Source organism: Equus przewalskii, chromosome 14 (genome assembly GCF_037783145.1).
Source record: "Equus przewalskii isolate Varuska chromosome 14, EquPr2, whole genome shotgun sequence".
Taxonomy (NCBI): Eukaryota; Metazoa; Chordata; class Mammalia; order Perissodactyla; family Equidae; genus Equus; species Equus przewalskii.
In genome coordinates, this window is record NC_091844.1 from 67,395,493 (window position 1) to 67,419,512 (window position 24,020).

The 24,020-nt window shown below is 49.1% G+C and overlaps 1 protein-coding gene across 1 annotated transcript in view; it reads right to left on the bottom strand.

Annotated features, from left to right (window-relative positions):
• The window catches only part of PLB1 (phospholipase B1), a 126,983-nt gene that overhangs the window by 36,720 nt on the left and 66,243 nt on the right, over window positions 1-24,020 (bottom strand). The window contains exons 22-37 of the mRNA XM_008517767.2: window positions 22,667-22,775; window positions 19,831-19,882; window positions 19,143-19,223; window positions 16,442-16,507; window positions 16,002-16,102; window positions 13,942-14,023; window positions 11,248-11,352; window positions 11,033-11,128; window positions 10,728-10,799; window positions 9,626-9,664; window positions 8,769-8,829; window positions 7,972-8,030; window positions 6,977-7,050; window positions 2,522-2,565; window positions 1,860-1,968; window positions 378-429 (exon numbers count right to left, since the gene is read on the bottom strand). Coding sequence (XP_008515989.2) covers window positions 378-429; window positions 1,860-1,968; window positions 2,522-2,565; window positions 6,977-7,050; window positions 7,972-8,030; window positions 8,769-8,829; window positions 9,626-9,664; window positions 10,728-10,799; window positions 11,033-11,128; window positions 11,248-11,352; window positions 13,942-14,023; window positions 16,002-16,102; window positions 16,442-16,507; window positions 19,143-19,223; window positions 19,831-19,882; window positions 22,667-22,775 — 1,202 coding nt within the window. The remainder of the gene's footprint in view (window positions 1-377; window positions 430-1,859; window positions 1,969-2,521; window positions 2,566-6,976; window positions 7,051-7,971; window positions 8,031-8,768; window positions 8,830-9,625; window positions 9,665-10,727; window positions 10,800-11,032; window positions 11,129-11,247; window positions 11,353-13,941; window positions 14,024-16,001; window positions 16,103-16,441; window positions 16,508-19,142; window positions 19,224-19,830; window positions 19,883-22,666; window positions 22,776-24,020) is intronic.

Genomic DNA, 24,020 nt, shown 5'->3' on the forward strand with positions numbered 1-24,020 from the left:
AGAGGAGGAAAAGGCTGGATGATTCCAACAAATAAACAAAAATGCCACAGCTCTAGGAAATCCAATCAACCCTCTAAGGCTTCCTTGCCCACTTGAACTAGTAGAATCAATCTCAGAGCTGAAGGAATTTTAGAGGTTTATTTATAGACCACAGACTGTAAGGATGGGGAGGGACTTTCAAGGTCATTGTCACCGACAACAAACCTCCCATCATGGACATAATCTCCTCCAGCTGGCCTCACACAGGGGCTGCCCTACTGCTGCTTGAATGCGTCTAGTGACAGGGTGCTTACTACTTTTCATGGCAGTCCATTTCATTTGGGGACTTTAGTGGGTTAGAAAATCAGTGTTTAAAAATAACCATAAGTCTGACTCACATGGTCATCTTTCATCCTCTGCACCAGAGCCTGGACTTGGTTTGTAAGTTCCCTGAGAAGGAGAGAAACATCAGTCCTTCTGTTGAGGAACAGTGCCCAGATTTTTCCTCCTAAAGTGTCTGAACTGGAGGTTTCCATGGCATTATCCCCACTGCATGAGCTGGCAGAGGCTCAGGGACAAGAAGCGACTTGCCTGTTCTGGAGAGTTATTAACCCTTTGAAAAGCCAATTGTGTGTTAGTCCTAAAGCTGTAGTCACGGGTACTGCCAATTATATTTGTTGCTTATGGTCTCCCTTCTAGAACTGCACATGCAGAGTGTCTTTTAGGATTCCATGCTAGGAAACCATTTGTCACCTTTGAAGGACTGGTGTAGACGTTGAATTTAGACCTATGAAAGTTTTAGCATGCTTACCCTTTTCACCCCGGCTGCCAGGAAGCTGAGAATTTGATGTTCAGGCACAATAACCATAAAAATGCTTATATTGACCAGTTGCTTTCTCTTTTTCCCTCTTAGTGGCTGTGATTTTTATCTTCCTTGTTATTTGTATTTTTTTTTTTTTTGTAAACTTATCTAAATGCTTCTTTTAGAAAGAGATGGGGAATAAATTTACACTGTCCATGTGCCTGGGTTTACAACCCCTAGAAGAACTAGATCTCAGGCACCCTGAGATCCCCTCTAACTCAGGCCGCTGTAGGGCCTGGGTGAGATGGATCCACAGCACAGTGTTCTCCCAGGACCTGGCAGTTGGACTACCTGTCCCGAGCTGTTTCTGTTACCAAGAAGGGTCTACCCAGACTGGGTGTACGGGTCTAGGGGCCATGCCCATCAACCAGAGGGTATGGGCCTGAGTAAGAAGATGACAGTTGTGACAGAGGCTCAGACGGCTGGGCCAGGGGCTGCACGGAGCAAGGAGACCCAGGCTGCTGGGGCCTCGAGGAGCAGGTGAGAGGTCTCATCGGGAGAGCATCCTAGAGGCTGAGCCATTCTGCTTCAGCTGCCTCTGGCTTTTTGCTTCTTGTTAGCATGAGAGTGGGCTAGGGACAGGACAGGACTTGTTGCCCCAGAGGCCCCCAGGACTGGAGATTCTGGCTTGTCCCTGCATTTGGTGGGCATATCAGGCTCTTTCTAAGGAATTGCCACTTGTGAGGCTTGGAGAGAGTGACTCTCTCCAGCACCATCATGCCATGGGAAGTTTGGAAACCTGGGGACGGCTGTCAGTTAGTCGAATGATTAGAACATGCTGCACAGGAAAGCAAGGCCAGGCGTTCAGCCTCCAGGGCCATGGCTCCTGTCCAGGCTCCAGCCTCCCAGCTGTGGCCTTGACCACAGGGGCGGCCAGGGGAGCGCACTGCAGAGAGCCCTGTAAATCACTGCTGCAAACAGAGAAATGGTCCCTTTGCACACAGTCAGTGCTACAAGCTTACAGGGACTACGTGCCTCCCACCCCCCACCCTGCAGACCCCCTCCCCAAATGCCGTACTCAGCCTTTGCTCCAGAAACAGCCTGATTGAGGAACGCATTTGTGGCATTGGCGTCACCCGTGCCTACCGCGTAGCCTGTGAGATTGCCGTTAAACTTTCGAAGGATATCTGGAAGAGGAGGGGGTGAACAGGGACAGGGGGCTTAGGACAGGAGGCCAGCATATCTCCTCTGGTCTAAGGTCCTGGGCAGAGGCAGGCCAGGGGAGGCAGGGAGGGGGGTGTGTGCCGATAGGAGTTGAGGCCTCTTGAGTTGAAATGACTCAATGACAGGACGGGCCAAGGCAGCAAGAGCCTCTCAATAGTATTCTTCTTCCTTTTTTTTTTTTTGCAATTCACAGTGCAGCTCATGCTCGCTGTCTCATTGGACTCTCTCTGCATCCTCTTGGCCAGTGGAAGAAACCTGAGGCTCAGAATGTTTGGTAACTTGCCCCAGATCACCTGGCAAGCACACAGAAAGGCCAGGGCTTGAACTCAGGTCTCCAGGCTCCAAATACAGCGTTTATTCCACCCCCTCCAGCCGCCTGTGCACCGGCCTCTTTTCCCATTTCGCGGTAGTCCATAAGGAAGATGTTATTCCCTCCTTTCTTAGCTGAGAGGCGCTCTCAGGAAGCCTGGGGGCCAGATGGGACGAGGGGACAGACTCAAGCCCCTGGCTACTTACTCGGTAAGGTGGTCACATTCTCCAGGGAGCCGTCCCCTCCTGAACTGTAGGGAGTGAGCAAGCCAGTGAGAGAGACTGAATCAATACAGAGTCTCTACGGAACAGCGCCCCCACTTTCCTTAGTGCCCACACCATCAGCGCCTGTAAGAGGTGCCGGACCCTTCTCTCCGTATTTGAGGGATACTGACAAAATTTGAATTCCCCAATGGGTTGGCTCCCCCCAAAGCCGGGATTTGAAGGCAAAAGAGAGCTGTTCCTTTTCTCCACCAAATCAGGAGGGAGAGCACTTAGCGGAGTACATACTTGGTGCCCAGCCATGAACTAGATTCTCTACTTTAGTTATCTCACATCTCCAAACAAGCGTACGACGTTGATGCACCTATCTCCATCTCACAGAGAAGGAAGCTGAGGGGCAGAGCGGTCAGTTAACTTTCTAAAGGAAACTAAAACCCAGAAAGGTAACTAAAAACCAGCTGGAGCCCGAAACCTTTAGAAAATGGATAAGCTCTTCTCTGCCCAGCGGTGAGGTCAGTTCCCCTGGAAGGTTCAGGGGTGGCCTCTCACTGCCTTCCACGCCCTAACTTCATCTAATCTAATCTAGTTTTACGGCCCTCAATCTAACGTCAAGACACACTCAAGAGTTCATTTACGTTCGTGCATTGAATTGAATACCTGTGGGAGACGAGGAGAGCAGTATTTCTGCTTTAATAAAGTCCAGTGTTCAGGTAAACTGTATTTACTGATGTTTTTTCTGTACTTCCCGCCCCCATGCCAGCATTTTACTCCAGGCCAACAGATTTTGAGAACGCAGCGTTAGCATTCACCCTCCAGGACATAGAGACTTCCAGAGGGCAGGCCTGGATCAAAGTCAGGGCTGTTCTTCACTCCAGGGAATGCTTGGAATGAAGGTGACTATTTCATACTAGAGTGGTCAAGGGCTTCCGTCCCAGGCTCAGCAGCGGCGAGAGGACACCGGGTGAGCCTGCCTCACTTCCTCACCCTGGTCTCTCTCCCCAACCTCCCATCAGAGGTCTGAACCTAACTGGGCTGGTGGTGCGGCATTTGTGCGAGCTTACGACTCTTTTCCAACTCTGCACGAAGCTGCTGCTTTAGCTGCTTCCTGATCCTTCTTTCTTTGGACTAAAAGCATTTAATCAACACTTTATACTTGAAAGGAAATTATAAATCCAATCACTGTGTTCTAACTCTGCCTCCTTTCCTCCTTCAATAAACATATAGAGATATACATAAACACACACTTACGCACATCAAGTACTTTCTACTGTGATTTCTCCTCTAAAAGTATCTTTGTTCTAGATGCCGGCCCTGTGGCATAGTGGTTAATGATACGCACTATGCTTTGGTGGCCCAGGGTTTGCCGGTTGGGATCCTGGGCATAGACCTATGCATCGCTTGTCAAGCCATGCTGTGGCAGGTGTCTCACATATAAAGTAGAGGAAGACGGGCACAGATGTTAGCTCAAGGCCAATCTTCCTCAGCAAAAAAGAGGAGGATAGGTGGCGAATGTTAGCTCAGGGTTAATCTTCCTCAAAAAGAAAAAGGAAAAAAGTATTTTTGTTCTAAAACCTGTGTGGTGGCTGATTAAACCAATAGTCTACAGACATCTCTCTCTGAACCCATTTTAAGTGAATAATTCCAGGAAAAAAGAGAGAATTATACAAATAAATATAAAGGGAACAAAAATATTTAAGTTCTTGTTTTGATCAGAACTACATGAAATGTGTTAGAAAACAGATCCATATGGAACATCTAATTTACATGAGACCCTTCAGATTAATGTAATTCATACTACACCATGAGCTCAAAGGCTGTCACCTGTTGTCATCCACAATGCACAGAGAAATACAGAGTAGATGCTCAACAACACTTGTTGAAGGAGTTTTGGTAATGTGAGATTGCACTCCTAGCGAATAACACAAAGAAATGCATTTTTTTGGTATGTAAATTTTATTTTGGTCCTTTGAATGATGCCAAACAAGCACACTTATTTCAACTGAAGAAGAAGCAACACACTAAGGACCCCTGGGCCTGCCACGCTCTTAAGCTGGCCAAAGCTGAAACCTTCCACTGGCACACGATCCTCACAGGCCAAGAGGCCTCAGAAACATTTGCAGCCAAACCTCCTTCTGCAGGTCCTGCTCACGGCCACCCACCTCCCAAGAATTCTGGGCCTACTCCCTCCCCCATCCGACTGTTTGAGGTCCTCTCCCTCCACTTCCTGTTTCCTTGGAGGAAGAGGCTCAAATTGCATTCTGAATTTACCAAAATCATTAATTGCCTAGTATTTCCAATCCAGAAGCTTTAACGGCTTCAGAAAACTGCTTTTCTCAGATCAGTCTACTACATGCCATTTTCTAGGGGATGCTAATAGGTATTAGGAACAAAGAGGGAGTTCTGGGATTAAGGGAAACACTGGATTAAACAGATATGGTTTAAACAGATTTCTTCATTGTAGGGCTTCAGCCTCTTTAACACGCTAACATGCGCATGAATTCCCCAGAGAAAAGACATGGTAGGTAATGTTTCCCCCCAAATACAAAGAATTTTACCCTCTTCAGGAACATGTCTGGGGCTAGTGTTCTATGGGACACACTTTGGGAAACACTAGTCTGTCTATTCCACCAAATGGGAAACTGTCTCTCAGACTCTGACCCAGAACTTCCATCTTCCATACAGGTGGGTCTTGGGACAAGTATTGAAACATTTAGAATAAAGGGTTTAAAGGGACAGCAGCCATTGAATATACAAAGCTTTGGAATTAGAACTAAAAGATTGAAACATTCGGTCTTACTGGACCTTACTTGTAGGAGAAACAGCAATGGCTCAAGGTTTCCATTGCTGCAGAGAGAAGGGTGAGCAGAAGATTGCCCGTTCAGATCTGGATACCAGGAACCTGTCGGGTTGAACTGTTCGTGAAGCTGGGCGCATTACACCGCACAGCCCCGGACTGCAGCGCCAGGAGCAGCTCATCTCTCATCCGTGGGCTGGCTTGTCTACTTTATTTTCCGTTTCCCACTCTGTCATAGGAGGCCACCACCTTCTTTAGCTGAGACTAAGTGCGGCTGCCTCCACCTCAGGCTTTTTCTTGATTGTAATAAGTCTGCTTTCTCTCCCTCTGGCTTTTCTTTTGCTCGAAGCCTCAGTGGGGCAGAGTGGTCAGGAAGCGATGCTCTGTTTCCCTCACAGCCACTTAGAGACACTTGCCTGGCTGAGGGAAGGGGGAGGCCTGGGGGAGTGGGGGACCTGGGAGGCGTTCCCCTCAGCTCTCAGTGGGTACTGTCCTCGTGCTGCCCATACCCTGGGTCCTCTCCCGGGACAGCGAAGGCTGGGTGGGGACGCCTCTCTGCCAGCCGGGGAAGCCTTTCTCTCTGGGACTCTCCTCAGGGTTGACCCCAGAACCGTCCCTACATTGTTCCCTCTCACTTTCTTGGAAGAGACATTTCATCTGAATTCACTGTGAAGAAAAGGGAGAGGGCAAGGCCTCATTGGGCCACCCAACTTCTCATTAGCACTCTGCCCTCTGGTGGCTGGCTTTGTTCTAGTTGTTTTGAATTCTGAGCTAATCGCCAATGACTGTGAAGCATATATTAACACCAACTTTATTAGGAAAGAAAGAAACTTAAGAAAACCCACATCTACCCACTCACCTGACACACCGAGAGCTTTCTACTTCCAAGTCTGGGCTGCCTATTCTTGGCTATCTAATTGCTAATTTGTCAAGACGTAACTGGGGTACCCCCTTCTCTGGGAGGCCCTCCTGTCCCTGCTGGCAGGGTTGGCTCCTCCCTCTTCTATATTCCTGCAGCACTCGGGCATCTTTGATTTTTAAGTAGCACTTCCCAGTTGAGCAGAAGCATTTGCCTGTGCTCCCCATACATCCCTCTCATCCACCGGCCCCAACGCCTAGGACCAAGTCGCCACATGAGAGAGCTTAGCAATGCCTGCTGGCTGTGATTTTTATCTTGGTTGTTTCCCCCTGAAGTGTGTGTTGCATTTCGGAGTTTTCTGGACAGATGTCAACATATACATAAAGGCAGAGGTGTGACTACAGAACGACATGAATAAATACAGATAGTAAACAGATGTAGGAGCATCTACATGTACACAGATACAAGCACACGGGCAGACGAAGACTCAGAGATTTGGTGATTTTCGGGTGCACTTCACATTGGATTTGTTGACCCAGGAGTCTGATAAGAACCCTGGTTTGCTTTTCTGCACAATTGAAAAAAAAGAAAAGGGTTGTCAACAGTAAAATATCCTATCTATTCACCATATTGTCATATCTTGCCGGAACATATAAATTTTCCTTCTGAAAGCCCCTTCAAGGCCTGCTCCTTGCTCCTTTGGTACCTACGCATTTGTAGGAGACAATCCCCCACCCAATCTCCATGGGTGAGCCTGCAGGGGGAGGGGGTCAAGGGTTAACATTACCTATATGACAGCCCCCGATACTGAGTGGTGACGTCAGGAAGGTCGTTTGGTTTGGAGCCAATTCCATTGCCAGCCTTTGAAAACACACCAAAATCCAGAGGAAAATCAGCAAGTCAGAGAAAAGGGAGGCTGTGCAGGCTCCCCACCCTCAGCGCCGCACGAGAGGCATGCTGAATCCGGAGGCAGAAGGCCCTGGGCTGGCCTTCCGAGACACTCCTTCTCAGCTGCGTGCCCTCTCCAAGCTCGGCGGCTTCCCTGCTGAACTGAGGCCACGCCCTGCGTATCTCACAGGATTGTTGTGATGACCAAATTGGATCATAGTTGTAAAAACCATTTTGAAAACTCTACAGTGCTTTGCAAACGTGCGACACTGTTATATTCTCACTACTAGCATTGTGCTCTTAAGTTCTTTCTGAGCACAAAGAAAGAGCGGATAGATGTGAGTGGACTGCAGTGGACAGATTTCTCATAAACGTCACATTTCTCCTCTTTCTCTCTGGGACATTCTGTAAGGCAATCTCATGGCCTTGGCGATCTGGGGGGTAAAAGGCCATATTTCTTGGAACTTAGGAGCAGAGCGTTAGCCACAACTGTGGAATCTTTGCTGCTTCCCGTGCAGATGCAAGAGGAAACAGACGTGAGGGTCTGAGCTGCTCATAGAGCATTATCCAAAGAGAGAAGAGCACCTACACAGGGATGTTTCGAAGACTTTTGGGGTCAACATGACATATTTTTGCAACTGTTAGGAAAGTTTTGTTAGATGTTCAAAGCCTCCAATATGTGAGATGATTCAGTTCACTCCTGAAAAAGATCTCCCCTTGCACACCTGATGGAGAAAGTGGCTGCAAAAGCAAATGATGGCAAGCTCTCGGACTGACAGAATCAGGATGGAGAGGGGATAAAGCAGAGGTCAGGAGTGCAGGCCCTGGAGTTAGGAGGCTGGGACCTGGAACTCACCGCCACCCCCATCCCACCTGGGGCCCAAGAGTCCTTACAGTCAGAGAATCCCCCAGAGCAGCCACAACTTGGATATCTGCAGGTCTCAGGGAGTGTACTGGAAAGACAATGGACACACTTGAGTCCCCAGGAAGGAAGAAAGAGGAGAGGTGCTGAGGGAGAGGAAGAAGAGGGGAGGAATGGATGGATGGTAGAGAGGGGAGAGTGGAGTCCCACCACCTTAGTGCCGGTGGCCACCTGGGATGCCATCTGTGACCTGAGTGCATGAGCGGGGGCACTAAACCATCTGCGATGATGCACAGCCCATTTAAAGCTGGGTTCTGGATTTCCACCAAGAATCTGAGAAATAATCATGTCGGGCCTTTCCCTGCCCCCACATCTCTTCTGAAGACTCCAGGGAACTTTCGAGCCCTACTGCAGGTGGCAGTGATTGCAGAATCTGGGGCCACAGGACAACCCACAGAGTTGGCTCCCTCTTGGGCCTCCCTGAACCCTCCCTCCCACCTCTCGGCCTCCCTGAGGTCACACCACAGGGCTGGGCCACTGAGCGGGGAGCTCATAGGGCTCCTCCACTTGTGTTCCCTTTAACGGGCTGAAGTGGGAGGACAGCACACAGTTCCTGGCCAGGCCACCTTGGGTCCTGCTGGGTAAGATGTCACTACAGCGTGGAGGGGGACAGAGCAGGGGCTTGTCACAGGCGACCACCAAGGCAGGAAGCAAGCACTGGCCATACCTGTGTCATTTAGTTACACATGAAAAACCTCGTCAGGGCACTCACTGGCCTGTAAGTCCTTGTGGTGGGACCCTGGATCCTGGTAGGTCCTCGGGGGCTTACCTGAGGTGGGCGTCGAGGGAGAAGGAGCTGTGTCCCTGCACGACAGCTGGCTCCCATGATCCTGAGGGCGTAGAATGAATCCCAGAATCTCAGAGGTGAAGGGACCAGAGAGAGTGGCTGAGCATCAGACTCACTCAGAGAGCTTTAATGCACAGACTCCTGGGCTCACCCTGCGGAGGGGCCTTGAAGAGCCTTTGAAGAAGGCCCCCGAGGTGATTCTGAATATCGGCCAGGTTGACATCCTCTAACCTAGTTCAGACTCCTCCACCATCCAGTGCAAGAATCAGGGCATCAACAAAATGACAACCCCCCGCCCCCGGCTTCTGCAGCAGCTTTATGAGGAGGATGGTTATCTGCATTTAGTCTTTTTTTTTTTTAAAGATTGGCACCTGGGCTAACAACTGTTGCTAATCTTTTCTTTTTTTTTTCTGCTTTTATCTCCCCAAACCCCCCCTGTACACAGTTGTATATCTTAGTTGCACGTCCTTCTAGTTGTGGGATGTGGGACACCGTCTCAACGTGGCCTGACGAGCAGTGCCATGTCCGCGCCCAGGATCTGAACCCTGGGCCGCCGCAGCGGAGCGCGCGAACTTAACCACTTGGCCACGGAGCCGGCCCCTGCATTTAGTCTTTGAAGAGGCTGAGATTTGACTGGCCGGCCCTGTATCTGGCTGGTTACCAGTGGAGCTTACTCTGACATCCTCGCTGTCTGGGACTTTATAAAGAGTGTGAATCCCCCGTGGCTGCCCATGGGGAACTCTTGCCCAGATTCCCACCCCGCCCTTTTGGGCCAATCCCAGCTCAGGGGCTGCCCACTCCATTGGCTGCTGAGCCGAAAGGAAGCAACAAGTAGGTACCTGCACGCTGTTCTTGTAGGTGCTCAGAAATGGCCAGACCTGTGGGAAGAGTGGGGTGTGCAAGCACAGCAAAGTCAGCTTGCTTCCTGCACTGCTCTCCACTCCAACCCCCCAGAAGGGCTGCCCTCGGTATAAACACTTTCCACACTTTCAGCCTCCCCTGCTCCACGTTCACAAGCCCCTCCCTTCCAGGGTGACCACTGTGGGTTCCCTCCCAGCATGCACTGTGGCCTTCTCTGCAATAAACCCTGCAGAGGCTCCCAGGAACGAGCACGTCTGCTCTCCGCCTCCCACCCAGCTGGCTGTGTCACCTCTCTTTCTCAACCTTGCCCCCTCCCAATGGAGCACCACTTTCTGCTGATACAAGTCCGTGTCCCCTACTCCTTAGACTCTCTCAGAACTGCACGCCACTCCCACTCTGCAGCAGCCCGGGCCCCTTCCGGCTCAGGCAAGAAGAGTCAGCTGCTTTGAGGTCCTGCCCCAAGCACGCCCCGGCTTAGTGTTTCCCGGTCACAGGCCTGGACCCCTCTAGAAATACAGAGGAATTTGCAGAGGTCCAAGAATCTTTCTGACAATTTTTGAGTGAACACGAGGGTCTTGTTCTGATTTGCCTTCGCAGCTGACGTCTGCTTTCCTAGCTCCAGGTTCCAATTGACCCCCCTCCACCTCCATCCTGGCAGGTATTATTCCAGGTCTCAGTTCCTCGCTGTACCCATCCTGCCATGGAAGCAATGACTACATGAAGATGGGGTGTCCTCCTGTCCCATCCTGCCCTTGACATTCTCCCTGCCCCTAGCCTTCACAATGAGAGCTGGATGGTGCTGCCATGTCCCTCTTCCCAGCTGGAAAGAGCTGTGTGCAGCCCAGACTTGGGATTCTAGGGCCTCTTGGCCACTGGGGGGCTGTCATCCCCCGTAGTCCAACCAGACAGGGTACTGTGGATGGTTAAGCAGAGTCTGGAATGGATGGGTAGGTGAACACAGCTGGGGGTGGGAGTGAGAACCTGTGATGAAATGAACTGAGAAGCCTTAATGAGAACCTTTAAAAGGCTGGAAAAGATGCTTTAGATAGACCCGTTGCACGGATGTGCTTTTCACTCTACCTGGTTTGGACATGCGATATTGATCTTGCTTTCAAAATTATGCTGTGTTGTCTTCTGGCCGACGGGTTCCAGCTAAACCAAGAAGCAGGAACATGGGGAGTGAGAAAGAGGTGGTGAGAATGGAAAAGTCAGGACGTAGGTCAGGGCTAAAGACGGGAGGGAGGGACAAAGGAAATGGACCTATCACTGCAGTGCTGGGGTGCTGGGGATCACACAGCCTGAGCAGTGGGCTTCTGAGGGCCCCCGAAAGCTTTCCAGAGTTTCTCTTATCAGAGGGAGAATGATGTCTCTTTCAGTCATCTTACCATGTTATTCCAGAGAGCACTGGCTGCATGGGCATGAGCCTTGCTACTGAAGTGGAAACAGTCAGGAGCGAAGAAAGAGCTGTCAGGCAACCCCTCCTGGTCACAGGGCAGAGAAGAGGGGCCATGTTAGAGACGTGGGACCACACAAGTGTCGCCCAGAAACAGCTGGGCCCGATCTGTGGCTCCCACTTCTCTGCGATGCTTGCTTTCCTTACCGAGGTCTTTGGCATGTCCACTTTTTCAAAGAACGGCTGCACGACCACTGTAAAATCTTCCCTCGTGTCGTATCGCCCACTCTCCACCAGCTCATGAGTCCCCTCCTGCAGGAGGAAAAGGGACAGGCTCAGGGGCTGTCTGCATCTGCTCAGTCTCTGTGCGACCTCTTCCTCCTCCACAGAATTAAACAGTCTGACCTCTGAGTGAAATCTGTGCAGCAAATCTCAACTGATAGGAGCCAGCTGGTACCTTTTTAGATCAGCCTTTATCTCTACCCCTGTCCCCACCCTCTGCTGCAATTGCACATCTTTGACCCAGGCTGTGGAAACGGGGAAGGTGAGGAAAAACCTAAGTCCATCAGCTTGATCCCCTTTTAAAATTTCTGATTAAAGACAGGGTTAGGGGGTTAAGTATTTTATTAAGTGACTTTTGGGGTAATCCTTACATTAATTTATTTCTGTCTTACATTTGTTCATAAACTCAATGGTGAATGAACAGCTATTTACATCGCCGGTGCATCGTGTGTGTGTGTATGTGAGTGTGTGAGCACGTGCTCCTGTGCACGCACACTTCTTTGAGACTCTCAGATCTGTTTAGGAGGGTCACAGAGCTGGCGCTCTCACAGCTCACACTTGGGCTCAGTTCCAGGAGACCAGTTATCTCAGGTCTGGCTCCCACTTCTGCCACCTCTGCCATTTCACTGTTTGCCACATTTCCACCATTCGGGGCCAGGACCCTGGCTGGAGAGCGAGCTCAGGCTTACATAGCCGGGAACATGAGTGTGGTCACTTCAGAAGACACCATGCATTTTTTTCCCAGGGTCAGCCAGAAAGAGAGCCCCTATACTGGGGATGCTCACCTCTGACCTCCCAGGAGAGTCTCCTCCAGTTACAGGCAGAGCCTTGAGTAAGGCAGAAGGTGCAATACCAGTAACTAGTTGTGTGACTTTCAGCAAGATGCTTTCCCTCTCTGGACCTCTATTTCCTCATCTGTAAATGGAGGATGTTCAGCAAGGCCCGGACTGTCCCTCAAATCCCTTCCAATGCTACTGGTTACTCTGTGGATCAGCCACAATGGCTCACAGCAGCACCAGGCACCTCTTGAGAAATGAAAGAAATAGTGTCTAGAATGCCTGGCACATGGTGGTTATTAATTGCAATGACCATCTCCAGGGAGAGTGATAGGAAGCACAGCTTTTACAGGAAGAAGGGCGAGAGCATTCTGAGAGAGGGCTTGATGGCCTCACGTAGCTGGGCTGTGAGCTTCTCCAGTACGCCAGATCAGGCTGTCAAGATCAGGCCTGGGAAGAGCTGGCCAATCTAGAGAGGTTGGGAAAGGCAATTTTGGTGAATAATTCTTCTTTTTGGCTGCCCAGCATCCGAACACACCTCCTATGTTCAAAAAACTCCACTGTATGAAGAGCAGCCTGCCTCCCACTATAGAAGGTGAGAAAGACAAATGCCGGCTTTCCCAATGCCCCTCACAGCTGGGGCATGGGCACATGCCCAAGGGTCTCCCAATTGATGCTCCCACCTCAGGCTTTGGGTTGGAAGCTAGTGTTAGAAAGATGGAGGGATGGCACAGAATCCATTCTGCTGAGGGTGAGAACTGCATCCAGTTCCTAGAAGCAGCAGTGACAGCGGTGTCCACGGTGTCTCCACTGGACTAGTTCTTTGGCCTGATTTTAATTCTTATGGCTTGGCCCCCTAGAATTCCATGATTCCACAATTTCTGGAGGGTTGGCCTCTGACCCCAGCTTTCCAGCTCTTCCAGATAGTCTGCTTAAATAACAAATTGGCTTACACTAACAAGAATTGCATAAGCTTTTGTTACTTGCACCCAAGAAGCTCACCTGGAACAGGTTTGCTCTCACGGCCATAACCTCGGCTTCCTTCCTTCCCTGCGTAGGGGCCTGGAGACACAGGCGCCTGCTCACAGCAGAAGGAAGTGCAGCAGGGGAGTCCCCAGAGGGCTGGGCAATGGGGTCTGAGGATTCCATTCCCCTGAGCCCTGATACCCTGGCAGCTAGGGCTGCCTGGAAAGTGTCTTCAGGGAAGCGGTTCCACTCCAAGGACTCCATGGGCTTGAAGCATGGACCCACCCTGGAAACTGTTTGCAACCCACTCCAGGAGAGCTGGAAGACTACCACCGTCCTCTCCAGTGACCAGACAGTTATGTGGGGGACACTCAAGATAGTCAAGGGAGTCAGCTGCTCTCGGCAAAGATTTGACGGGGAAAGTCCTAAAATGAATAACCCACAGCTGTCTAGAGATCATCCGCTGACTTTCTCTCTTCCTGTGCTCCCCAGTAACACCCATTCCCCTGGGGGTAGGGCAGAGGGAATGCAGGTTATCTCACTGAATCCTCCAGACCCTCTTGGGTGGACAGGCTTTCCCACCTGGGAGCTGGAAGCCGATCACACTCCCTATGGACAACTGGACATATTTGTTTCTGTGTGAGGCCAGGAACTGAGACGTGGTGAAGTGTGTTTAGCGCCTTGGCGCTACAGCCTGATTCAAATAAATTGAACCACGGTCCCTGCTGCCTCGAAGCGTGGCTTTAAATCTGCAAACTGGTCAGTGGCAACCTCACCCCCAGTCCGGGTCAAAATAACGTGAGCACGTACTCATTTCCCACCAGAACAATCAAACCACACAGCAGTTCCCGTGCGATCTGAGGACCTGCCCGCTTACCTGATACTTCTTATTCAGTTCCACGAGGGAGGCAAGTTCTGTGGAGTTGTCGTCAAACTTCAGGACACAGGGGCACAGAGACCTGTAGACCAAACCAAAGACATGCCCCCCACGCCACCCAAATCACCATCTGAACGCATGCTGCAGAAACGTCAGCTCGAGGTTCAGAAGATATTTGACTTGGAGGAATCAGAAGTCTGGGCTGCAGGGGGCCCTGGCTGGCTAGCCTGTCGACGGTACCACACGAAGCCAAAGAAAATTTCCCAGACCTGGATTTGCTCATGAAAATGATATAGCTACGTCTTCTGACATCTGCAGGAGTGACTTACGGAGCTGAGTTACCTTCTGACTTTCTGAGGACGATACTGCACAGTTATGGCACATCTCCTTCTACATCACAATGGTGACAACAATAATAACGGCTGACGCATAGTGAACATTTTCTGTGCCAAGAGCTTTATGGTATTAATCTGTTCAGTCCTCAGCTATTCTAGAAGTTGTATGATCGTTATCTCCATTTTATGGATGAGAAAGCTGAGGTCCAGCATGGTTAAGCAGCTTCTCAAGGTCACATGAATGCTGAGTATGGAGCCAGGACTTCAACTGAGTCTGTCTGTCTGAACCTGAGCTCTGAATCCCTATTTCTGTCCAGTCTGTGTCTCTGCCCTGGCTGGGCATCTTGTAGACCGGGCTTTTTGTCCAGGGGCATGAGATGGTAACAGTGTGGATGGCCCAGTGTAGCCTCAGCACTATCAAGGAAACCACGACCACTGAGACAGAAGCAGAGAGGTGAGGAGTGCAGAGCAGCAGAGAGGCAGCAGGACAAGGCGACCCTGAGTCTGCCTAGCTGGGCAGTGACTTGACCATTTCAGATCTGAAAACAGACCTGGCAAATACCTACTCTAAACCTTTAGCTTAATTGTCTAAAAACCCTGAAGTGATCGGCAGCAAGAGGCTTTTGAGTGAACTGCTCCGAAGTGGAATGAATACCCTGAACCCCCATGTGGCCCAGTGACTGGAGAAAGTGGGAGCCACAGGCTGAGTCAGCAGCTGAAAATAGCGTGCCCGACACCAGCTGCGTCAACAGGTATGTGTCATCCAGCAGCCGTCCTGCCTCTGCTCATAGCATCCTCAGGCTGTCCCCAGGGGACCTGTGCAGTCTGGGCCCCCCAGGTGAGGTTTGGTATGGATCTTTAGGGGAGCAGCCAAGATACCCCTTAATTTCCAAGAGCAACTCTGACCCTTGATAACCATTCATTCAGCAAATGAATGAAAACTCAGCACACAGCTGCTGGGCCCCTATGCTGTGCTGGCGTGACTCAGTTCAGGGCTATGGTGGAGAGGCACGTGAATAATTGCTACCTGATGTGCTCAGGGCTGTGGTGGGGTCTGTACAGAGCTACAGAGCTGGGGGACAGGGAGGGGGTGGGCACAGCCCCCTCGACCTGGGCTAATGGCACAGAGGAGGCCTTGCAGCAAAGAATGCCGTGAGAAATGTTCCTGCGTGCGTCAGAAGGACATCTGATTCCTGAAGGCCATGGAGATGTGTAATGGGAGAGAGGGAGCCACCTTGGTGTGGCTCTGGGGGTGGGGATGAAGAAGGCCTCTCAGGGGACTTCCCAGGACTGGGGTTCTCTGTTCTTGGGGAAAGAATCTGTCCTCTAGGCCCAGTGATTCTGACTTGGCCACCCTCTCCTCCAGCAAGTGACAACAGCCCTACATTTGTGAGTGTCCAGCCTGGAGCACCCACACCAAACAGAGGTTCCCTCTGTGCCTCACGCTCTACCCCTCCTTCCCTGGAGGACTGAAGGGTGTCCCAGGCCCCACGACAACAGAAGCTTGGTTGGGTTGTGAATGCATACTCGAAGGGTAGCTGTGACCCTATACTGGGGTCACAAAAACCCTGGATGTCCCCTCCGCTAGGCCTTGTCAGATTAGAAAATGGGGCGGTCTAAGCGCTCCTCCCACTTCCGCCTGGGTTTTCCAACCAATCAGAGTCACTTTCTGCTAAGAGTCCCATAGTAGCCCTTTCAGGAACAGGGGAGAAGCTTCCACCTCACCTGAGGATCAGCCTTGGGCAGCTGACACTACTCTCCTGGTACAGCTCCCTCAGGTTGAAAATCTGCAGCGTCTTTACCAGGTTCACAAATGCCCGAGGAACCTGAGCAAAGGCAGGATCAGTCCCCAAGAGGGTAGAGTCTGGGCAGCTCCAGTCTCTTATCTGGATCTGGGCCAGTTCCTCTGGCTGGATGTCAGGCCTACGGCCTTGATCTGTCGCCATCCGCCTCCTTCATCCCTCCCTCCCCTCTGCTCCCCATTGACCCCTATGTGTTCAGGCTACTGGGACCAGGACTGACAGCATGTTCAGTGCTGGTCTCCAGGGAAATGGGACCTTGCAGGGAGGTCTCAGCAGAAAGCCAGAGCCACCTCCAGGCTCGGTCTGAGGCCCAAGAAGGACTCAGTTAATCTGCTCAGAGGCTGCGTGACCCTGCCTCCGTACCTCAGCATGGAGGATGTCCAGAGCCTTCCCAATGTTGTCTGTGAAGTTCTGGAGAGAATAGCGGGCCTGCAAGAAGAGGAAACGTCTAACACCATTCATCACCCAATCTCTCTGCAGACCACGGTCGCTTCTTCCCTTGAGAGCCCTCCTTTCCGTATTTCAGCCAGAGTGGGCAACACTGAAACATAGGTTTGCCTTTGGGGCCTCAGCCTCCATACCCACCCCACGGTCCTCAGGCTTGTCTTGGCTGTAACCCTCAGGAAAACACCCTTTCTTCTGCATGGAGCTATGGAAAGCTCTGGATTCACTACATATCAACTACAAGCAGGGCCTTAGCTAAGACATATCACATCTCTGGGCCCCTCTAAAAGGGAGTGTCGGAGCAGTGGACCTCTAAGATCTCCTGCAGCTGAACATCTTCTGGTCCTATGGCCTGATCCCTTCTGTTTAGAGCCTTGAGTGCCTAGGGCCCATAGCCCAATCAGATCACTTAAGGAGATGAGACGCGCCCCATCCTAAACTTCACTCTGCTGGCCCCCTTTCGGCCAGATGTCCTTGTCTTCAAGTCCCATTGGAAAGTCTTCCTCTCTGTGTAAACCTCTCTGACACCCCCACCCCCACCACTCTGAATTCCCATGGCAGTTCTAACTTCAGACCTCTCTTCCATGTGCATCACTAGAACCACATCGCGCTGTTTTTCTCATCCTGCTATGGTGACTCTGTGCCTCCCTCCCCTGGTACTGGGAGTTCCTTAAGGATAGAGCTGCTTCATTCGTCTGCTTGGCTCCCAGCACAGTGCCTGGCATATAATACTTGCCAGCAAATGATACTAGAAATAAAAAATGTTCTGTTTATCAGAAAACACTGTAAACAATGTTAAATGGAAAACAACAAATAGACAACATATTTGACAAAGGGTTAGTATACTTAATATAAGGGGTTTTTACAAATCAATTTAAAAAAAGATAAACACTTTAACAGAAAATGGCCAATAGGCATAGTATGGGATTTAGTAAAAGGAAAAATTCAATTGAGCATTAAACAAGGGAAATGAAAGTTTATTCCTACCTAGTAATCAAATAAATGCCAATTTTGAAAACAAGATACAATTTTTCATTTACCAGATTAGCAGCTATTAAAACAAGTGATAACATACATTGCCAGCTGGAGTGTGGGGAAGTAAGTATAATTAGTACAAACATTCTGGGATCAATTTGCCATATGCAAAAGCATTAAAAATGTGCAGTCACCAAAAAATAAGATGGATGGACAGATAGATATGTGTTAAGGTAATAGAGCGAAATGTTAGCAACAGTGAAATCTAGGTGGTGGGTATGTGGGCATATACATACATATGCCAATTGAAAATTATTTCAATTTCTCAGTATATTCAGAAATTTTCATAATAAAACATTTTATTTTTTAATGTACATATGTACATATACATAATGTACATATTTTTTGCTTAAAAACGTTTCTACTTAGAATATATGCAAGGAAACAATTACGGATGTACATAAAGATGGATATTTAGCCAGTTATATTTATTATATGTTATTTATAATATGCAAAATTAGAAGTAATGTAAGCTAAGTATCCAATAATTGGAAACAGTTAAGTAAATTATGGTGGATCTATATTATGGGCTGCTTATACCATCTTTAAGAATTATTTTATAGAAGAATAAATATTGACATGGGAATATCTTCTCAATATATTGCTATTGAACAAAAGCAAGTTACCAAACAATAATTTCAGAATGATGCTACTTTTAGAAAATAATAAAGCCATTTCTCCATAGTCACAGAAAATGCTAGAGAGACATTTACCAAAATGTTACAGTGGCATTTCTGGATGTTGTAATTACAGAGAGTATCTTTTCCTCTGTACGTTGATGTGTTTCCTATGTGTCTTGCTTGTAAAATTTTTTTTAAAAACTATTATTTTTAAAGTCAACTGAATTGAATGTAAAAGGGATGCAGGTACGCCCAGCACAGGCAGAAGAGGTAGGAGTTACAAGGAGCTAGATTTGGGCTTAACACAAAGAAACACCACAAAACAATTTGCACCTGCTCCTAGTACTAATTAAGTCTACCTTGCAAATTAAAGAACTGCCCATTGGTGGGAATGTTCAAGACAAGAGCTGGGTTCTATGGAAGGGATTCCTGTCGTGGCTGGGAGACTGGTCAGTATGGCTCATGGGATTTCTTCCAACTCAGAGATTCCGGGGTTCCAGGAAGACGCACGACACCCACAGGGCAGCAGCCTGGCTCTTGGGTTCCCCATCAGCCCCAATGACTTGGCTCTGAACCTTGCTCAAGTGCTTGCGTTAGCAAATCCACTTTCCTTTACAAGTGACAGCATGAAGGTAGAGACAGCCAGTTCAACACTGGAGAAAGGAGCTGACTTAGTATCTATGAAGATGTGCCAGACTTTTCTAGATCATTGGAATGTTATCTTGCTTTCTAGAATGATATGGGCAGCCTCCCTTGATAGGAAACTTATTCAGGATCAATCTCATAATCAGTCCTGCTTGTCCTATCGAATCTCTCTCCAGAAGTGAAGGCCCTCTCCATCTCAGGGTTAATCCTGGGCTGGATCTAGGCCAGACCACAAGTCCCAACCCAGCTGTACTGCTCCAGCACCAGGGGTGGAAATCCTTCCCTGGGGGGAGTCTTGAGTTAAGGGCCTGGAAACCTACCGGGTCATTGCAGAAATCGCAGAGGTCATTGCTTCCTATAAACAAGGTTATTATCTTCCAATCTTCCTGAAAATTTATCTTCTGAAATGAAAAGGAAACAAACAAGTAAATGCCTTGCCCCAGAGTCAGGTCAAGGAAAATACAAAATGCTGAACACTAGCAGGGATGTATCTTCACACACCAGAGGATCTAGTGGACATTACTATTTTCCGTTCTTTGGTTTTGGGGTTCTGAGGTCATAGGTCACAGTCGTAGGTGCTAAATCATTTGTGTGTGGTTTTTTTTTCGTGAGGAAGATTTGCCCTGAGCTAACATCTGTTACCAATCGTCCTCTTCCCCCTCACCCCTCAAAGCCACAGTATATAGTTGTATGACCTAGTTGTAAGTCATTCTAGTTCTTCCACGTGGGACACCGCCTCAGCACGGCTTGATGAGCGGTGCTCGGTTGGCGCCCAAGATCCGACCCAGCGAACCTGGGCCGCCTAAGCAGAGCGCGCAAACTTAACCACTGGGCCACAGGGCTGGCCTCATTTATTGTTTTTTTTGAAGGTGGACTCTCTGGATTTGCATGTGGCCCCGTCCTCCCCACAAAGCTGACCCTCTCTGTCTCCATGGATTTCTCCTGGCCACTCCCTGTTCTGGGGCGTCTACCTCAAGTGGTCCCAGGTGGCACCTCCCCCAGACTCACCATGTCATTCTTCATCAGGTCCACCAGCCTTCTGGCCTGAGCAGGTAACCCCCTGCGGGCACACACAGGAAGAAGTCGTGTGAGGAGCAGGGACTGTGAAGCTGGGGCAGGGAGGGGACTCAGCAGAGAGGGTAGGAATCAAATATATAGCAGGAAAGTGGGACTGAACACCATGCCCTGTCCCAGAGCTCCCTCCCCATTCAGTCTCCACCGGGTGGGGCGTCCCGGCTGCTTTGGGAAGGGCAGAGCGCTCCACACATGACCAAGTGACTGTCAGTGGGATTGTCTTCTGATCGGCATATTGGATGATATACTTTTCTTGCTCTTCCAAGCCAGGCTCACTCAGGGCAAACAGAAGTCTGCATGTGTGTTTCATGCCTCAGCATGAGCTGTTTCTGCAGGTGCCATGAACACAGCCTCAAGGGTCCCCTTACTCTCAAGGTGACATGGTTGAGTCAGACACACTGGGTTCGACACTTAGTTGCCTCTTTCTAACTGTGGGAATGTGACTTAAATTCTCAGCCTAAAAAGACTGCAAACAGAGAGATAGACGCCCCTGGCTTAGAAGGTCAGTGGGAGCATAAATGAGACGGGCAAAGCAGCCCTGTGTAGTAAGAGCCACTGCTGGTGCTCAGGAGCAGGAGTTTCATCCCAGTTCCACCACTGATCAGCTCTGAGACCTTGGCAAAGTAACTTGCAAATCCTCTGATTTTTCCTTTGTAAAATGGGTGTGGTAAGCATACCTTCTTCATAGAGTTGTTGGGTAGATTAAATAAGGTGCTTGTTAAAAACTTAGAACAGTACCTGGCATATGGTAAGCATCCAGTTAGAAATAATCCTTTGAATTATTTCTACCATTCTCACCACCACCACCATCATCAATAGAGTCCCTGGCAGAGTGCCTAGCAGGAAACATTAGTTATCATTCTCTTAACTATTAGCCCAACTGACCTGGTCTTAGTCATAGTAGACTAGGTATCAGATAACCTGGGTGGGGACTTTGGGTAAGCCACTTAACCTCTTTGAACCTCAGTTTCCTCATCTGTGAATCTGAAGTTATCATGGCAGCTGCTCTTTCTATGGACCAGAGTTTCAGGATGATTATTCGACCTCTCTGAGCCTCAATATCATCGTTAAGAAAACATGGGTATCTGACCCTCTGCGTTGTCCATCTCACAGTTATTGTACGGAATACACAACGGATAATCAACACGAAGCTACTTTCTAAATTGCACACTGCTGTGTATGTGTGAGGGGTTATGACTGGACCTGGAGTAAAGCCTGCAGGGCACAAGGAAGGCAGACCACATGGTTGAGATGAAGAATTTGTTCAGGCCACTTCAGCTCTTTGTGCTAGTTTCTTCATCAGTAAAATGGGAATATTAATCCCTAACTCTTCCCTACAACCCTAGAGGACGTGCTTGGACCAATGGATGACTTGCACGAAAGGGCCCCAGGGCCTGGGAGAGAGCAGGGAAGAAGTCCAGGGCCATATTGATCACACTCCATGTTGGTTACTTGGTTACGCTCTCCTTCTTGGATGCCCTCCTGATCTAGTCATGCTTAGAGCTGCCTCCCCTCTTATACCAACAGCTGACATATGCTTGGAAAAAAGCCAAATTATGATAATATTAAAGTTAGCAAAGAATTGTAAGAAATAAATTGGCAGCCTTTCACCCTTCCCCCACAAAGGGAAACGAAGCCACGGAATTCGTTATAAAATCTGTTAGGTTTTGTATGATCTCTGCTTTGGATAATTTGTCACCTTTCCTGTCATGAATAAATGAGACAGTTACTCAGGCAGCTCGTAGCCTCAGGATGGTATTGAGAGCTAGAAAAATGATGTCAGGGAATTTAGGAAGCACAGGAATTCCCAGGAACTACATGGTAAAGTGAGGTTTGTGATTATTCTGGAAGGAAATTAGGATTAAGAAACAGAAAAGGTCTTTCCATTTATTTTTCCTAGATTGGGCAAGGCATTCACCTGTTCTCTGACTGGGCAGCAAACCCGCAGAAGCGCTCAAGGCTCTGGGATCGTGGAGAGAAATGGAACCGTAGGACCCAGGAGAGCCGACCCTGCTCTCGGGGACCTGCCACTCAGTGCCTACAGACCTGACACAGTGGTCCCTGGGCTCAGTAACAGTTTTCCCCAGGTGGGTCTTGCAGCCCTGCTGCCTTGTTGCTGGGACCACCATCCTAACCCAAGACGTGTGCGCCATTTACAGCTCACCAGGGCTTCACATTCAGCAGAGGACTGAGCCCCACACACGCCCTGCGGCAGAGGTTTGCAGCCAGCCCCATCTCCTAGGTGAAGCTCAGATGAGGCCGGGGGGCCAGGACTCAGGCTCAAGGCTTCCCCTCCCAGGACCAATGCTCTTCCCAGGACATAGGAAGGACACAAAGTCTAGAGCCTGAAGAGGCTGCCCAAAAAGCACGTCTGAGGAAGGGAAGGAGAGGAGCACACAAAAGAGAGCATTAACAAACACAGTGATAAGAACCGGGACTCCGATGAGCCCTCTGATGGCCATTGTCTTATATGGACACGAGAGTCCTGGACAAAGCAAGGTAATTTGCTCAAAACAGACACCTGGTATCACAATCAATTGTGACCAGTTCCTGGGGTAGGGATGGACGTGGGATAGCAGGTTTCTGTGTCCCACAGAAAGGGACACCCCCAAGAGAGCCCACCCTGTCCATCCTCTGACCTTCAGACCCCTCCCTGGACCCCCCCCCCCCCACCCCGCAGCCTTCAGCTATACACCCCTGTCTAGGCCAAGCCTCCCCCCCAGGTCCCCAGAGGATCTGTGCTCTTCACCCCCAGGGCTCCCCTGCTCACTCAGTTGTGGCTCCTGCCACGGCCTGGTTTAGGAAGGCTCCAGGACTGTTTTCGTTCCCAGTGCCAACAGAGAAGCCCATCAAGGAAGGGTTGAATTCCCGGAGGATGTCTGGAAATACAAGGAAGAGATGTGCTTAGTAACTACCCCAAAGCAATTTTCAAGTTCCTTTGATAAGCACCAGTGGGCACTGGGGATAAAGCAGAGCCCCACCCCAAAGCCCTTCCCCTTACTGTTCACTCAGCACAGAGAGAAAATGTGCAGCAGGCTGATGCTTAACCACCTGGCGGGACACACAGATGCTTAATGAATTATGGCTGAATGAATGTGAGTCTGGGTCAGGTGCTTCTCTCATGCATTTTCCTTTTTTTTCTTCTAAATACATAATAGCTTTATTGAGATATAATTCACAAACCATAAAATTCACCAAGTGAAAGTGTACAGTTTGATAGCTTTTAGTATATTCATACAGTTGTGCAACCATCGCCACAACCAACTTTAGAACATTTTCATCACCCCAAAAAGAAACGCTGTACCCATTAGCAGTCACTCCCCCTTCCCTCCAACCCCGTGGCAACCACTAATTTACTTTCTGTCTCCAAAGTTTAGCTTATTCTGGACATTTCCTATACACGGAATCATACAATTCCATGTCTTTTGTGTCTGGCTTCTTTCTCTTAGCATAATGTTTTCAACGTTCACTCACGTTGTAGCATCTAGCAGTACTTCATTCCTTTTCATTGCGGAATAATTGTCCATTGTATGGATAAACCACATTTTATTTATCCATTCACTAGTTGAAGGACATTTAGATTTTTCCCACTTTTTTTGGCTAGTATGAATAATGCTGCTATGAACACTTATGTACAAGTTTTTGTGTGGATTTCTCTTGGATATATACGTAGGAGTGGAACTGCTGGATCATCTGGTAACTCTGTTTAACCTTTTGAGGAACGTACAGACCTTTTTCCAAGGCAGCGGTACCATTTTATGTTCCTATCAGCAGTGTGTGAGGGTTTCAATTTCTCCGCATCTTCACCAACACTCGTTATCTGTTCGTCTGTTTTATCATAACCATTCCAACGGATGTGAAATGGCATCTCATTATGGTTTGATTTGCATTGATGGTGACTGATGTTGCGCATCTTTTCATGTGCTTATTTTCCATTTGTATCTCGTCTTTGGAGAAATGTCTATTCAGATCCTCTGCCCATTTTTATTTGGGTTGTTTGTCTTATTATTGAGTTGTAAGAGTTCTACTAGTCCTACTATTGCCTAGATACAAGTTTCCTGTCAGATACATGATTTGCAAATATTTTCTCCCACTCTGTGGGTTGCCTTCTTTCTTGATGGTAT